We start from the raw sequence: 12,752 nt of genomic DNA on the forward strand, positions 1-12,752 counted from the left end.
GCTAATGGGGCCTCCCGCTGCTGCAAGCTTTCTGTTCTCATCCTGAAGCAAAGTTCTTAACCCGAGGTGCTATTTCTGGGTTAGCGGAGTCTATAACCTGAAGTGTCTGTAACCCAAGGTACCACTGTACATGCTTAACTAGGTAGATGGAAGCTGCTTTAAACTCAATGGGACATGCTTCTGAGCAGACACATGATTGTGCTGAAACACAGATCTGTCTTGAGAGTCACAAGAGGGTCTGTTGTGATTCTATAAAACAATCCCACTTTAAAGGAAAGAGGATATTTAACATTTCACCCATGTCAATTTATATATATATTTGACTTACATCCCAGGTTTAGATTAATAGCATGTCCCCCAGAGCAAAAGCTTTTTCATATGATTCGGCCCCACCCCCATAAAATAAAGCATATTGCTTGACAACAACTTAACATTTCTGGTAGTGTGACATCTCTCTTTTGGCTACAAAATCGGTTACTTACAGAGATGCAGTAGTAAAAGCAAAGTTAAAGAGCTTGGAACGATCTTCTTGTCCCTACCCCACCTTCATTTTTAATTTTAAAATCTGAACATTCTGTATAGTGTTGAAGAATCCCAGGCATCTAAAATGTTTGATTCATGTTTCAAAAACAAGCAAACCTGGGGCAGGACTAGAAAAAAAACCCCCAAAACCTGCTGCTCCTATTCATTTGAAATGTTTTCCCGGACAATAGTATTATTGTGCATATATGGACTAAACAAGCTACGTATTATTAAACGTTTATATTAAACCCCCTCCCTTCAGGCCTCAATGTACACTGGGATTAACTCACCACTTAAATGTAATCTATTTTGCTTCTGGAAATATTTTTTCCTTGACCAAATGTCTCCTTCTTTTAACCACAAAGAAAAAGGCTGCTGTGCTCTCACTCCTTTTGTCTTTGGTAACAAGCGAAAGAATACTCTTGCTAAGATGTGCTTTCATCTCCAGTGAAATGGACACTTAGGCACACAATTAAAATTACTCATACAAATGAGTCAATAGTACTATTTGTGTAAAGAGAGCCACATATGTAAATATCATCCGAATCAAAATCTCACCGCACAAAGTGGCATGCTACTTCTAAAAAGCGTGTGAGTTTTTCTTTTTGGGAAGCGGGGAAATAGCCAAGAGGCAATTCAACTTGGCTAGTTAGCCCTGTGAAAGATTAGCCCTGTCTAATTCTTCTACTTTGGCTTTCAGGCAGTATAGAATCTCTGGAAGCTGGGTCACATGAGGCATGTGGCCATTTTCAGACACCTCTATAAAGTAGTCATGATATTTGTGCAAAGTGAGATTTCTGATTTTCCATGATCTGCAAGGTACATTTGTCATATTCAGAGATTGCAACAATTGATGTTGCTGAAACCTCTGGGTTTCTATGCCGCAAATAATATCAATCACATTAAGAATTGTAAGACGTCATCCTAATCAGTCTGTGTTGTACTATCTACGACAAACCTACAATATTTACTGCACATACCTGCTGTTGCTGGAAACATGGACGAAGTAGATGAATCTCAAAGGAAACAATTAGGATAATTATATAAAGGGTAGTGTGGTGGCCCCTACCCTTTGGAACACCATCTTCTTATGTACCAGACAGGTGCCATTTCTATTATGATTTCAGCACCTACAAAAGACCTTCCTTTTCTCAATAAGCCTTTTAAGACCATATTTTATCCCAATCTGTATTTGCACATTTGAAATGGTTTTTATATATGAACCTGCTCTATGCTACATATGTTTCTACTGTTGATGTTTTCATTGCTGAATCACCTTGAGACATTTCATAGAAAGTGATTCATAAATGGGATTAATTGAGAAATAGATAGCTGTAAAAATGTCTTCAACGTGAGTCCACTTTTTAAAAGCCAATTACAATGTTTTAGCTTTACTGAAAAGAATATTTGTGGAGACAAATATTATGTATTGTAAACAGGACAATTTTGCCAAAGAGGAAAACTGTGTATTCCTCTCTGAATGACTCAACTACCTTGCAGGAATACATGAAAACATTTACAGTGTGAAAATGCATAGGGTGGGTAATAACAACTACTTTGGCACAGTAACTTCAAAGTTTCAAATGTGACAACTCTGAGTAATGTTACTTTAGTGTCGCCGGCACAAATATTCAGTTCTGAATGGGAGTTTTATAGTTTAGCCCTGTGTGACAGGAATGATAAATGCTCGGCTTGGTTCAAATAATTAAACAATAACTAACTAAAAAGCACCTTGGACATCCAGGGATGAATAACTTTTGATTTCATGTTAGCCTAATTTTCCCCCTCATCTAAGTGCTTTTGGAGCCTACCCATGACACACAAACAAGGATTGGTTTTATATCTACTGCTTTGTGAAAATTCCATGAATTATGACTATACTTAGCTTCATGAGTTGCCACAAGTCCACTTGCTGATAGAGCCTAGGAATGGGCAAATCTGTTTTCTCACAGGTTCTAATTTTTCCAATCTTAAATTGGAGAACCTTTTTTTCAAGTCCTCATGAAAATCTACCAGCATTTTATTGTTAATTCCTCCTAATATATACATTGTATACAATTTTGGCTCATATACACAATTTTGCAAAGCAATTACTATAGCACATTTTTGCACATGTGTTTTTGTGTGCATCATTTTTGCTAATATATGCATTTAATGCACACGTTACCCAAGTAGATGCATTTTTTAACATACTGTTTGACCAGTGAACTGCACCAGAAAATTTGGAGATGTGCTAATTTCAGAGGATGGCTGCATTTCGGTTTACATATTGCTTTGGAAGGTGTGAACTAGGCAGGTTCGCTTTTAAATAGAATGGGGTTCAGTTTTCTTCTCCATCCCTAACGGGGACAAATGTTTTCACATTTCAGAACTAATCAATATAGACAACAGAAATGTTGATCCTCAAGCCAACTTAACAAGAAGAAGGGTGGGAAATGTGAACAAGTTTAAAGTAATAAAACAACTGTAGGCTCCAGACAAAGATCTCTCTTTCTTTTCATTATTATACATGTTGGGATGATGTAGAAATATATGTCTCATGAGCTGCTGGGATCAGGCTCGAGAACAGGCTCCGATGGGGGTGGAGGAGGTTGAACAGAAGGTGGCAGCAACTGAACTGGAGTTTGAATTGGAGTATGAAGCCTGGCTGCTCAGAACCAGGCCCCACCTTCACAGATGGGATCAGACCCACCCACTCCAACCAAGTGTACTGCTTGCAACCCTGATATTCCTACAAGGTGAGAGAGTCTTGCATGTGAGCTCACCACACCCTGTCTTGGCAGGAAAACACGTTGGGACAGGCTTCTGTCCAATTCTGAACTTCTTGCCCTGCTCCTGAATCATGACTCCTGCCTGCTGTGAGCCTTTACCCATCACTTGCCTGAAGTAAGAGCCTCTGTCTGCATGCATTGGCTTGGTGCAAGGACAACATGGATTTTTAAAAAACATTATTTTAATCTGTTTTCTCCTTTTGGTTCCTAAGAGGGTCTAGCAAGGAAATGCAGTGTCAACATAAGATGCCCTTTCTAAAGCTAAAGTATCATTTCCTCAAATCTTCCCACTTTGCTGCCTTTTATCTTTCTCTTCTTTCCTTCTCTCTTCCTCCTCCTCCTTTTTATCTCTTTCTCCCTTTTATCCTTTCTGACAAGACTTCCCCCGCCGAAACTGGAAAGAGGACTCACAAGCTACCCTTTTGCAAACATCAGTATCAACTATGTGGTCACTACTAGGATAGGTCAACAATCTTATTAATACAGCACACACTACCTGAAGCATATCAAACAGACATTCTTTAGAAATATTCATTTTGTACAGTTACCGCTGGGCAAACAGCGACAATTTCCCCCCAAACACTATAGAGCTAGAATACTGCCAGAAGCGAACCGGTGTGAATTGAACGTTAGTTACCATAACACAGCCTGTCAATTTGGAGAATATGTTGTTTTTATTTTGTTGTGCTCATAGGCGCACACACACCACTAAATAATACCATAACAGAAGGGTGCTGTATCTGTGTTTAAAGAAGGGGTTGTTGGCAAACAGCGAAGCTCACTTCTGCCGAAATGTACACAACTGATATATGCAGCACTGAAAGCTGGCACCCAGGGCTTACAACCTTAATTTGCCTGCAAGAAGGAATGGAGATTTACCTTCAGAGCACGTTCTTGATTGTTTTCAGCAGTCAGATGTCTCGTGTTGTTTGCAGAAGTCTGGTTCTGCTCTTTCATATGATGAAGCTCCTGCTCCAGCAGTTTGCACTGCAACGAGGGAAGAATCCCATTAAGTGAAGGAGCTGGGACAGATCTTTTCTCCTCCAGCAAGCCAAATGAATTAATGCAAATAAAACATAATATTATTATATTATATTATATTATATTATATTATATTATATTATATTATAATTATTATTGCATTGATTTAAACTTCACATTTAAACATGTTGTGATCTAGCATATGAGATAGCACAGATCTTGGTTTATTCATTCTCTCACGGTATAATTACTCACAGGCAAAAATGCAAATTCCCATGACTAAAACAACATATCTGAAAGACGGCATATAAATTATTGAGAAAAAATAATATTCTAAGTCAGAATGAGAAGCAATTTTGGTATTAAATAGTTACACACACACACACACACACAGAGAGAGAGAGAGAGAGAGAGAGAGAGAGAGAGAGAGAGACTTGTCTACATTCTGACTTAGATGATTTTATATACGGGAAAGTAAAGCTGTCATGTAAAATGTTGAATTGGAAGTTACATCCACAATGTTATGCGTTGCTTATTAAAAATAATGTGAAACAAAACAGATTATACACTGCACACCCTATCTCATGCCAGTTAAAGATACAGCTATAAACATCATGTGTTTGCATTAATAATTAGAGTTTAGTACTAAGCAGCAGAATTGTTAATTATTTGTGCGACAGGGAGCATGCTTCAAAGAATTAAACAACTAAGACATATTGGATGGGCATCTAACCAACTTTCCAGAAGGTCATGAGGTGCAATTCCTAGTTATCCTGGCTTAAGGGTAAAACGGTGGTTTGGAGGGCAAAATAAAGACAAAAGAATTCAAGACCAAAGAACCATAAAGTGTATAAGGGAGGCTGGAGAACAATCACAAAACATAAAAGGGAACCTCTGAAAGCATGGAGATCTGTAAATAAACACTCTAAAGTCAACTGTATACCAGAAAATGTTAAGAAAAGTAAGAAAATGATAACATTTGCACACTCAGCAGTGTGAAACTTGACAACTGAAAAACACATTTCCTGAAATGTGCCCCAAACTTTGGGAGAATTCATTTTGGAGTGCAATATTGCTAACAGATACAGTGGTATCTCGGGTTACAGACGCTTCAGGTTACAGACTCTGCTAACCCAGAAATAGTGCTTCAGGATGAGAACAGAAATCGTGCGGCGGCGGCACGGCAGCAGCAGGAGGCCCCATTAGCTAAAGTGGTGCTTCAGGTTAAGAACAGTTTCAGGTTAAGTACGGCCCTCCAGAACGGATTAAGTACTTAACCTGAGGTACCACTGTACATGGGGCAAATCCCAACAATGTACCAATGGGCATAACAAAACTTCCTTTTTTTTGTATAGCCCTCACAACCTCCTGGGTGTGTGTGTGCGCGTCTGGAGGGGTGTAAACAGAAGAGAGGAAAGGTAAGGCTCATTCGCACAAACAAAATACTACAGTTGGATACCACCCATGGGGTATGTTATTGCAGAGAGATTTTACATACATATATTAATCTCTGAATAAGCACAAATGTCTTTCTCCAATGAATAACAAAGTTACAATATTAATAAAATTGCAATATAAGCAATTCCTGAAGAGAACAGGTACAGAATGCCAATAAGAAAGAACAGATTTTTGTGGAAAATAAGACATTTTCCATATTGAACTATTTATTCTCATAAGCAACATCCAGATGTGCAGACTGGCTAGAGTCCAATCTACAGTAGCAAATGCTTAGGTCCTACTAAAATCAATGAAATTTAAATATGTTTAAGAGTGAAATGAACTGGAACAATGATAGCTTTCATTTAATATTAGTTTAATGCTCCTCAAGATGCTAACTGGATTGATGCAACTAGAGTGATCAGTAAGAAAACTTGTCTATGCAAATATCTAGAAGATTCAGGTTGATAGGATAGGCATAATTGGAAAACAAAAGTCCTTTAATGTTAGCTTGAACCTGGTATCAACATCACCAAGCAGCTTTCCTTATTGTGGCAGAAGTATATTATAAACATCTAGCATGCATTCTGGTGGAGTTTTGGTGCTGTTTATTTATTTAGATTAGAAATAAGAAAACCTTGCCTAATCCCAGAAGTAGGATTTGGAAGGTGAATCTCACTTTCTCCCTCACACAATCCAGAGAACAACTGACCTTTGGAGAAAATAAGCTATGCTTTTATATCTCGGCACCAGGATTTCACTAGGCCATAATATTTGAAAGAGAAAGTAGTTGATAGATGCAGAAAATAACGGGCTGCATCCGATTTAGTCATAATGAAGCATGTGAACGTAAGCAGGTACTCGCTTGGTGTTAAATAAGGATCAGGCAGACTCAGCAATGGAGAATAAGAAGGTGAAGTTTATTGCCAGGCAATAAGGACCCAGTTTGGAATCTCTTCCAAAAGGAACTGGGACCCCGATTGACAGAAATCCAGAGGTCTTTATACCTGAGCAGATCACAGCAAATCATAGATCATGAGACAACCATGAGGCAGTCACGATATTGTCAGCGAAAATTAGCCAATTAGCAAGCTTCTTGACATGCTACCAGCTCCTGGTCAAGCACTGAGTTCTAGTTCTGCTTTCCGATGCTTGCAGTGACGCTCTGTCTAACCTCTCCCCTAGTTATGACAGGACAGGGAGTTTGGAGATTTTGCGGTTTTGCTCTTCCTGTTCTGTGGATTAATTTAGCCTGTATCTGAGGGGATTTTGTACCAGAATCTCTGATTCACGTCTTCCCCATGTCCAGGGTACACGGATGTTTGTAGGGGAAAGGTCGGCTCCTAATTTTGCTGTTTCAAGCAGTATGCAGTTAGCTAAGGCACAGTTTCCCTTTGATTCAAAATGGATTATAAAATACTGTAAGCCCTGATTATGTGTGAGCATATATGAATATATTGATTCCTGATAACTTATATGGATAGCATAGGGGTAGCCCTTCTTCCTTGCCTCAGTCTGGTTCACTTTCCCTCTGTCTTCTCCCCTCCCAATTTTTATGGAGTTTTCCCCAATCCCATGGAGCAGATTTGGGGATGGAGTTGTGGGGGACATGACGGGAGGAGAGGAGACGAAAGGGAGAGGAAGTTCCACTGCACAAGCAGAAACCCTTGTATGGATGATGCTGTTGGAAACAAGCTCTTGTCTTTGTACTCAGGTTGGGAGCAGACGACATAAAGTAGTGTACATGTACAATAATAATAATAATTTTTATTTATACCCCGCCCTCCCCAGCCAAGACCGGGATCAGGGTGGCTAACACTAGGTATAAACACAATTGATTAAAACACAACTTAAAAACAAGATTAAAATACAACATTAAAATACAGCCTCATTTCAGAGAAACTCAAATCAAAACTTTTTGGGAATGAAAACGTCAAATCTTCACCAAGGCCAACTATCCAGACTGGTCCTACGGGGGCCAGAAAAAAAGCCAGGGAAGTCCCCAAATAGGAGTTCCATCACAGAAAGAGAAAGGAAAGAGGGGGAGGGGATCAAGTTGATTCCAAGTCAAAGGCTAGGTGGAACAACTCTGTCTTACAGGCCCTGAGGAAAGAAATCAGATGCTGCAGGGCCCTGGTCTCATGAGGCAGAGCGTTCCACCAGGCCGGGGCCAGTGCTGAAAAGGCCCTGGCTCTGGTTGAGGCTAATCTGACTTCCTTAGGGCCTGGGACCACTAGGGTGTTGCTATTTATGGACCTTAAGGTCCTCCATGGGGCATACCGGGAGAGGCAGTCCCATAGGTACGAGGGTCCTAGGCCGTGAAGGAATTTCAGAATTGTAAAATAGTTAAGAGATTGAGTCCGCAGTCCTCTGTACAGTCAGGCCCAATTCAGTTCCACGTTGCTTCCTTCCCTCCCCATTCTCTACTTGGGGAGTATTCTGGGGTTGGGCAGGGGAAAGAAGTGGAAGAGCATCTGCTTTGCTTGCAGAATGCCTTGAATTCAATCCGTCATCTCCAGGTAGGTCTGGGAATTTCTGGAGGCTGAAACCCTGGAGACACATTGCCAGTCAGTGTAGACAATATGGAGGAAGATAGAGTAACAGTCTGAGGCAGTTTCCTATGAAACTTCCTATTGTGTCTATAGGATTCCCAGCCATTGACTACCTTCATCTATTGCCAGCATTCTTCCAGTGGCTTGCATGGAGGGGAGCCTGGATTGACCCTCTATTTGGCCCAAGGTCCCATCAGATCTAGTGGGACTCAAGACTAAGCCTGGACAGTTTGAGGCCAAAGGTGAAGGAGACAAGTTATGTTTACTGATAGTGAGATTACTAAACAGGAAGCGTTTATTCAGTGTACCGAGCAGCTGATTTCAAAGCTTGTTTTTATCGATGATCTTTTGATCCTAGCTTATTTTTAAACTTATTTTAATAGTGTACATCCTCCTTTAAAAAAAGTCAAAAATCAAAACTGAAACTCGGTTGACATGTTGGAATAAAACTCCATGTTCCAGACAAAGGTGGTTTAACAGATTTCAAAACTGTTTTATTATTCTGTTCTTCTCTTTATTTTCTTTTGAAAGATCTGCACATGAGGACAGTTTCCGATCCAAAGATTCCTCAAGGAAAGCAAGCAGTTTTCACTGTGATTTTTTTAAAAAACAAAAAACACACAGTCTCCCCCTTGTCCCAAATTCATCATGATTGCTTGAGAGGCAAATATCTCACCACTTGGATGCTACACAACTCCTTCCTTTGCAGACAAAAATAATATCAAACTCTTCCAGTCAAAACACAAACCAACCTTTGGTGTCAATGTGAGTTATGTACTTTGAGCAGCAGATGTTTGGAAACACTTGTATTTATCTAAATTGATTTTATCCTTTTCTTTTCCATTTAAAAGAATTAGTTTCTTCTTCCACTAAATGATGGTCTAGATAGATTTATTTAATTATGCCATAATTCTAAATTATTATTATTTTTTCATTTAAAAAAACTGTGAAGCCTTTCCTCTACACTTCTGGCAAGCGGTCAACAAGAGTGTTTAACTGATTATTTTTACAATGCCCAGCCGTTTTAAACCTCCTGGATTTCAGAAGAGTGAAAGAAAGAAAGAAAGAAAGAAAGAAAGAAAGGAAGAAAGAAAGAAAGGAAGAAAGAAAAAAGAGCTTTGGTAGAGGTCAGACCCCAGGAACATCTGCATTTTTAGAAAAAAAATTATTTGATTAGGAAAAGAAACATTTAACATTTCAACTTGGGGGAAAATGCAATGCGGCTCTAACATCTTGCCAATCAGAAGCCATAAAAGGTTTGATTAAACACTACTTGTCTCACTGCTGTAATCCAGTCTGAGCTTGAAGCTGTCATGAACTCAAAGATAACTCTGTATATTTGTCTTGCTCCTAATAAATATCAGTTTATGCATAACAGGAAGAAGAAATGTGGAATGCAAAATTCTGTTAAACCATGTTGGGGTGTGTGTGTGAGATTTCAGATGCAACTCTTGAGGAGCACAAATCCCACTCAATTTAATTTGATTTGCATGAAGGTTACTGGAGCTTATGATCTTATTAGGGCATCTGGCTGAAAACCCAGCCAGATGGGCGGGGTACAAACAATAAATTACTACTACTACTACTACTACTACTATTACTACTACTACTTTTAGGCAAAATGCTACTAAATAAAGTTACCATGGAACAATGAGTACATTAGGAACCAAACTGAAACAAAGAATGCATGCTATTATCGTTATTTGCGAAATTTGTATACAGTGCTACCTCGGGTTATATACGCTTCAGGTTACATACGCTTCAGGCTACAGACTCTGCTAACACAAAAATAGTGCTTCAGGTTAAGAACTTTGCTTCAAGATGAGAACAGAAATCATGCTCCGGTGGTGCGGCAGCAGCAGGAGGCCCCAATAGCTACAGTGGTGCTTCAGGTTAAGTATGGACCTCTGGAACGAATTAAGTACTTAACCTGAGGTACCAGTGTACTGCCCTTCACCCATAGATCTCAAGGTAGTTCACAACATACGACTATCAATCATATCTCCTCTGACTTGTCCAATGTTTTTTTGAAAATTACACTTTGTGACGGCAGTTGGCAGATCTCTTGAGGAAGGGCAGTGGAAGAGCATGTGGTTTGCATGCTGCCAATTTCAAGGTTCAATCCCAGGTAGGGCTGGAAAAACTCCTGGAGAGCTAGTCAGCATGAACCAATGGGATGGGCCTTCAAACATGTCACCAGTATTTAGAGACCTTAGAAGGAACTAGTCCAATCTAAGACACATGGGAGTCATTTCTGATGGGAGAAAAACAAGGACCACCATTTCAGGTTTTACATAGGTGTCCTGCTTTTGTAAATTACTGGATTAATTTATTACCAGTTGTCCTACAAAGTTCTGCGGACTGGTTCGAGCAGGCATGTACACAACAGTCCCTTATAACCAATCAACACCCAATGACTCTCAGGCAAATGTCTGAGGGAAATGAGCATCATGCTCACAGAATAAGCCATTCCTATTCAGCAGACTTTTTGTATCAGCTCCGTTGCTTCACCTGGCACAGGCACAGGCAAACTCGGCCCTCCAGATGTTTTGGGACCACAATTCCCATCATCCCTGACCACTGGTCCTGTTAGCTAGGGGTGATGGGAAACATCTGGAGTCCCAAAACATCTGGAGGGCCGAGTTTGCCTATGCTTGACCTACCAGTTCTAAAGTATAAGATGAGGATGACATTTTGCATCCAGTGAAATCAAACTGTTGAAAAGTGTATTGGCTAAGAACCGATTGCGCCCTGCATGACTCAAAACGCTCTTTGGTTCACACCACTTGCTCCTCCCAATTTCTGCTGATTTCTGTCCTCTTGTTGCAGCCTCCACCCCCAATTCCATTCAGATGGCTCTCCCAACCTTCAGGAGCAGCAATCGTGTGGAGAACAGATAGGAAAGACCCATTCCATCAGCAAATCCAGGCCATTACATTAGAGTCGACAGTTGTCTGGTTCACACATAAGCCGAACTACGGCTTAGTATGAATGAGCAAGCTTGCTAGGACATGGCAAGAATATTGCGGTTACTCTGCTTCTGCCTTGCCCCTGCCGCACCACCAGGAGCTAAATTGTGGTTTGGCTTAGCCTTCTGTGCAAACCTGGGCTCACGATTTATCTTGCTCCAAACAAACCGTGAGCTATAAATCAAGTTTTGTTTTTGACGTAGTGCTCACGGTTTGTTTGAGAGAGACAAACCACAAGCCCAATTTCACACATAACACTAAACCAAACCATGGCTAGCTTTCTGGTTTGTGGAGGCTGCAGGAGCAGGGCAGAAACAAAGCAGACACAGTTTTGTACCTGTGCACCAGATTTCCTGCTGTGGGTTAAACCACAGAGCCCAGGACTTGCCGATCAGAAGGTCGGCGGTTCAAATCCCTGCGACAAGGTGAGCTCCCGTTGCTCGGTCCCTGCTCCTGCCAACCTAGCAGTTCAAAAGCACGTCAAAGTGCAAGTAGATAAATAGGTACCGCTCCGGTGGGAAGGTAAACGGCGTTTCCATGTGCTGCTCTGGTTCGTCAGAAGAGGCATAGTCATGCTGGCCACATGACCCAGAAGCTGTACGCCGGCTCCCTCGGCCAATAAAGTGAGATGAGCACCGCAACCCCAGAGTCGGTCATGACTGGACCTAATGGTCAGGGGTCCCTTTACCTTTTTACATACCCAAGTTCACATATATACCTAAATATACTGAAGTCAGTTACAGATAGGTAGCCGTGTTGGTCTGCCATAGTCAAAACAAAAAAAATTCCTTCCAGTAGCACGTTAAAGACCAACTAAGTTAGTTCTTGGTATGAGCTTTCGTGTGCATGCACACTTCTTCAGATACACTGAAACAGAAGTCACCAGACCCTTCTATATAGTGAGAAGGTGGGGAGGGGTATTACTCAGAAGGGTGGTGGGAATAGGTGATTGGCAGATAGCTGTGATGAGCCTGTTGACGACTCTTAACGACTGCAATAGGTCTTACAGGAAAAAGCAAGGGGTGAGAAGGTGAAAAATGGCTTTGTCATGTATAATGAGATAAGAATCCAATGTCTTTTGATATACTGAAGTCAGTATATTTCACTTCCTTACACTGAATCAATAGTTATGGCACTTTCAAAAGACACATAATTCTGTGCTATTTCTGGAAAACCACAAGAGTATGAATTGCCACCCTGGAATTTTGGAGCGACAAAAACTACTTGGTTGGAGTAGATAACACATTTGTGCATATTTTCATTTATTCATTTTTATTTTTATTTTAAACTTGTTTCTCCTCCCTGCCCCTGATTTTTCTCGGCCTTCTCTCCTATTTCCAGCAAACTTCTTTCAGCAGAACAAAATTCTAATTGCTTTTTAATCTGGATCAGACATTTGTGTGCGATTCCACACTTGACTTAAAAAATTTAATTTACTCAGCCTGCCGGATTTATTTATTTATTTATTTTTAAATGTGCCTTATATATAAATAAGAGGCTTCTGTTTTACACAGAGGCTC

At 40.4% G+C, this 12,752-nt stretch overlaps 1 protein-coding gene across 4 annotated transcripts in view; it reads right to left on the minus strand.

Moving 5' to 3' along the window:
- MIPOL1 (mirror-image polydactyly 1) overlaps positions 1-12,752 on the minus strand; it is a 192,761-nt gene that overhangs the window by 92,453 nt on the left and 87,556 nt on the right. For all 4 annotated transcript variants that reach the window (XM_083741529.1, XM_083741530.1, XM_083741531.1 and 1 more), the window contains one exon: positions 4,173-4,280. In XM_083741529.1, coding sequence (XP_083597655.1) covers positions 4,173-4,280 — 108 coding nt within the window. The remainder of the gene's footprint in view (positions 1-4,172; positions 4,281-12,752) is intronic.

Source organism: Podarcis gaigeae, assembly GCF_964106915.1.
Source record: "Podarcis gaigeae genome assembly, chromosome: 1".
Classification (NCBI taxonomy): Eukaryota; Metazoa; Chordata; class Lepidosauria; order Squamata; family Lacertidae; genus Podarcis; species Podarcis gaigeae.